The 5,050-nt window shown below is 33.1% G+C and overlaps 1 protein-coding gene across 1 annotated transcript; it reads left to right on the top strand.

Annotated features, from left to right (window-relative positions):
- Positions 1 to 744: 744 nt before the first annotated feature.
- LOC149177768 (uncharacterized) lies at positions 745 to 1,997 on the top strand. Its single transcript, XM_089423465.1, has 3 exons — positions 745 to 1,286; positions 1,380 to 1,472; positions 1,645 to 1,997. Exons 1-3 carry the CDS (start codon positions 1,158 to 1,160, stop codon positions 1,840 to 1,842), a joined length of 420 nt encoding a protein of 139 aa, XP_089279591.1. The 5' UTR covers positions 745 to 1,157; the 3' UTR covers positions 1,843 to 1,997.
- The last annotated feature ends 3,053 nt before the right edge of the window (positions 1,998 to 5,050 follow it).

Below are 5,050 nucleotides of genomic sequence, written 5' to 3'. Positions count from 1 at the left end.
AGGCATTCCTGGAACAAATTTCAACAATGTGGTGATCCATATGACCAATTGGTGTGTTCTTCTGCCTTACAAGAGAATCAATTTTATTTTCTAAAGTATGCCAAAGAATGGCACCAATGTCATTCTCAGGGCATCTTCAAGCATGTATTCTTGAGTAGGGCATTGATACATCCTTGAAGGACTGTCCCCAAACACTATCTGAAAAATGAATACAACATTTACTATAATAGCTACAAGTTGATACTTTCCAGGAATGGTTATTACCTTGCTCAATCTACCACATACATCTTTTTTATTGTCATTTTCTATCATGGTGTATACATTTTTTTCAACAATTTTGAAGTGTGCCCTGCCTTCAGTGCAATGTTGGTTTCACTGTCGAACTACCATGACTGCCATTTAATGATATCAGGCCTGTTTCTTCAAAATCTGGCAAGCTCTCACAAGGCAAAGGCCAGACATTAATAGAACAATGAGGTGCATTTCCATTGTCACCTCAGCAATCCTCCTTCTGCTTTTTAGTGGAATTATACCACATAGGAGGCTTCCCAATTTTCACCTAAATGATATTCTAAGTTATATGGATCAAGGTGATATATCAGATGAATCAAAGCTGAGTAAAGGTACTTTCAATGGACAAGGGCACAATTGTCTATGTGTAGGAGCAGTGTACCATATACAAAGCCCTAGAGAGGTACTTGTGACCTAGGGTTACATCGTGTAGATCAACAAAGGGATGCAAATATTAGGAAGGACTTTGAGAAAGGATTGTCCTTGATTTTCGAAAATGGAGTTGTTCCTTTCCAGCCATATGCCCCAAGTGACCATCAAAGGGAGAGCTCATATGTTTTTTGGATGTTTTCTTTATAGCCATTTTTTTACACATATCCATAGAGTCCCCATGCCATTGATGTGAATTACTTGTTCGGTTTTTTTTAACCAAAATTTTTAACCAAACAAGAAAAATTAAAAAAATGCCTCAAGATCAAAGACTGAAACAAAGACCTATTGAGATACCTTTTAAAGTATGGAAAGAACTTGTAAAATCATATGATAAGTTGGATGCACAAAGAAAAGCCGGCAATGAGAGCATTCAGGTATTGAATTTTTCATTAAACATTATTTAGAATGTATTAATACTTATAAGTATCTTAGACATGTATTTGTGTGAAAATAAATTGAATTGGTTTATGTTTAAGGACAAGGCATCCAAGGTGAGGTTAACCAAGACAAAAGTCACTCATTGTAGTGGCCAGAAAGGTTTAAAAGCACTGATAACAACCTTTGTAAGTATAGTAAACATGTGATATTTTTTTAATAAATTTTGTACTAGAAGAAAGTCATTGTTATCTAATTTCTCCCTATTTACTGATTGATAGGAACTAAAATATGGAAGACCTCCAAATCATTTGGAAAAGGAGGTGCTGCAGCAAAAGAGATGGGTTGAATTTATTGTTTGGATGGACTCTATGGTATGTAATCTTAGTTGGATTTCCAATATACTTTTAAACCATATTTTCATTTTATTTTTTAGTACTATTAGATATTATATCTTACCTCATTTTATGGTTAACATTGTATAACAAAAACATGCGTTGTGTTATGTAATTAATACTAACATGTAATATTGATTTTTTTTGTCAGAATGCTATAGGTAATGATTGCCAAGACGATGATCCAAATTATGTTCAACATATATCAAGAGATGATGAGGATGAGGATGAGGATGATGGTGGTGAAGGAGGAGATGATAATGATAGTTGCGGTGTTGGTGATGATGTGGATCAGAGTAATGAGGATGGTCAAGATGATCATGAGGATGATCTTGGTGGTGGTAGCTAGGCATGCACATGCATTGTTTTTTATGAAGAAATTATTGTGTAGAATGACATTGTTATGTTTAGATGGGTGTTGTGAATTTACCCTATATCAATGAGACATTTTGATTTTGTAATCATACGATGAGTTTGATTTATGTATGTTGTTAATTTATCGTAGAATAACGATATTCATGAAATATTTTTATTTGTTAATCATATTTGAATTTTACTTGTTTTGATTAAAAATAATACTTATTTTATTAGTATTATGTTGCTATTTTATACATGTTTTGAAAATTGTTAATGACACATTGTTATTTTTTTGGATGGATGTTGTCAATTTCTCTTAAATTTCTTTACAAATGATTTTGAATTGTGATATCTACTTTAATGATATTTAGAAACTATCATATATTTCACTATGAATCTATAAAGGGGGTCATATATGTAAAGAAAAATATACTCTATATAAGAAGTCAAATGCGGATGTAACCATGGATGCAAAATTGAAAGTAAAATTGGATGTTAAACTAGGAATTAATACAAAATGCAAACAATTGACATACAAAGTGTTTTAAATTAGAAGTGAAAAATTGTGCAATAGTTGACACAAAGAAGGGAACAAAACATGGCATACAAAAGGATATCAAATTGGGCAAAAACAAGGACACATAAATGGGCACCAAATTAGATGCAAAAAAAGACAACAACTAGATGTAAAATAAGATGCAAAGTTGAGCATTAAAAAGAAGCAAAAAACATTACAAATTAATATGCCAAATGATGATGCAAATAATGGTGTAAATTTGGGATGCAAACTTGGGTGCAAAAAAAGGGAAAAAAAAAGATGTAAGAAAAGACATAAAACAAGATGCAAAATGGGGCTGAAAAAAGGTGAAACCAAGGATGCCATATTGGATGTAAAAAATGATTCCTAATCACATGCAAATTTAGGCTCGAACTCAGACACAAAATTATATGCAAATGTGGACACAAAATGAGGCAAAAAAAGATGCAAATTTGGATGGTGAAAACGATGTAAAACTAGACACCAAAAAAATGCAAAATTGGATGAAAAAGTCGGTGTAAATAATGGTGCAACATTGGACACAAGTAGACACAAAAAAATGGTGCAAAAAGGGGCATAAAATAGCTTAAAATTGGATGCAAAACTTGGTGCAAAAACAAATACAAAATTAGACGTAAAAAATGGCTCTAAATTGAATGTACCATTAGACACAAAATAAGATGCAAAGGTGGACACAACACATGACTCAACATAAGATGCAAATATAAATGCAAATTTGGATGCTCAAAATGATGTAACATTAGATGCAAGAGATGGTGTTAAAAATGATGCAAAATTGGATGAAACAAATGATGCAAAATATGGTGCAAAATGAGATGGGAAAAATGGAGACAAATCAAACGTAAATGTGGATGTAAAAAATGGTCCAAAAAAAGATGCAAAAATGGGCACAAAAATGGATGCAGAATTTGGTGCTAAATCAAATTCAACACATGGTGCAAAGATAGGCACCAAAGCTGGTGCAAAAATAGAAGCAAAAACTAGTGTAAGACTAGATACAAAACCTGGCGTAAGACTAGATGCAAAAACTGACACAAAATGGATGCATAAAAAGACGTTAAATTGGATTCAAAATACAGTGTAAACTTGATGCAAATGATGGTGCAAAAATGGAAGCAAAGAATGACACAAAATAGGAAGCAAAAGAGAATGAAAAATAGATGCAAAAAATGACACAAAACTAGAAGCAAAACCTGTCATAAAATAAGATGCAAACCTTGGTTCAAAATTTGACGCAAAAAATGATGCATAGTTTGGTGTAAAAAATGATGCAAAATCTAGCGTGAAAAAGGATGCAAAATCAGGTGCAAAAAAGGACACTTTAAAAATTGTACAATAGAGCTAGATTTAGCGCCAGGTTGCTCATCACAATTACAAAAAAAATGCACTAAAATATGGCGCTAAATCTGGCGCAAATCGTTGGTTTTGTTGTAGTGAAACCACCACGTTATACCAACAATTCAGAGAGCACATTGAGCCTAGTGCTACCATGATTTTTTTTCACATTTTGTATTACAACTCTCTTCTTGGAATCATACATACCACTTCAGATTAAGGGGGGGAATGTTGGACACCTAATCCTCTAAGGGTTGGTGTGGAATGTGAGTAGTCAAAGGGATTCTAAGAGACAGTGGAATATGGAATCCAATGGTTACTCCAATGTATTATAAAATGTATATCATGTGAATAATATATGCATTCAATGCTTATCATTCATATTTGGGCTTCACCATGGTGATGTCTAACATGCCCACTCCCAAAAATGTAACAAAATTGAGGGGATTCTTGGGTATCCGTGCTTATTATAGAAGGTTTGTTTAGGAGTATTCACAACTGACAAACCCACTGACCGATATCACCAAAAAGGAGGCCTTTGTATGGTCAACTTAAGAGAGTAATGACTTCATGTTCATGCCCAGTTCTAGCCTTGTCGGACTTCTAGGCTCAACCCTTTGTGTTGGAATGCTATGCCTCTAGGGAAGGCATTGGGGCTGTTTTGACACAAAATCATCATCTAATTACTTTTGAGAGTAGGAAGATCAAATATTATGAGTGATTATTCTATCTATGTAAAGGAAATGCTAGCAATTATGCATGCATTGGTTAAGTTTCAGCCATATGTAGTGGGCAACATGTTTAAGGTCAAAACAAATCATAACAGTGTCAGGTATTTCTTCGATCAGAAGGGATTTGATTGGACTTCTTTGTTTAATTATTCCCTCCTTATACCATTGGCATCAACTTTTAGGTCAACAATGTTCTGTGTCCGAAATTCCTAAAAGTATTTCAATGACTCCACCTTTCTTGGAAAGTATGGAACGACTCTGAACCATCTATATACAAATAAATAAAAATGAAAAGGAAGAAATTATTAATTTTGATTAGTTTTACATATCTTTTATATACGAATAAAGATAAAAAGGAAGAAATTATTAATTTCAATTAGTTTTACATATTTTTTTAAATTTGATGGTGATGAGTTTGAAAAAAAATTCGATTAGATGAGTTGTTAAAAAAATTTAGATGAAAGTTCACACAGTGGATCAATGGGTGGGTAATTTTTTTTAATTTAAGCGAAGAGTTGAGAAAGTAGCGAATCAACGGATCGAGGTTGCCCTGACTGCATATAATTGGCAAGAAA

Source organism: Pinus tabuliformis, chromosome 4_1 (assembly GCF_031772625.1).
Source record: "Pinus tabuliformis cultivar Carrire ecotype Pingquan chromosome 4_1, CPIR1, whole genome shotgun sequence".
Lineage (NCBI taxonomy): Eukaryota > Viridiplantae > Streptophyta > Pinopsida > Pinales > Pinaceae > Pinus > Pinus tabuliformis.
Note: the sequence above shows the minus strand (reverse complement) of the source record. Positions and strands in the feature narration are given on the sequence as shown.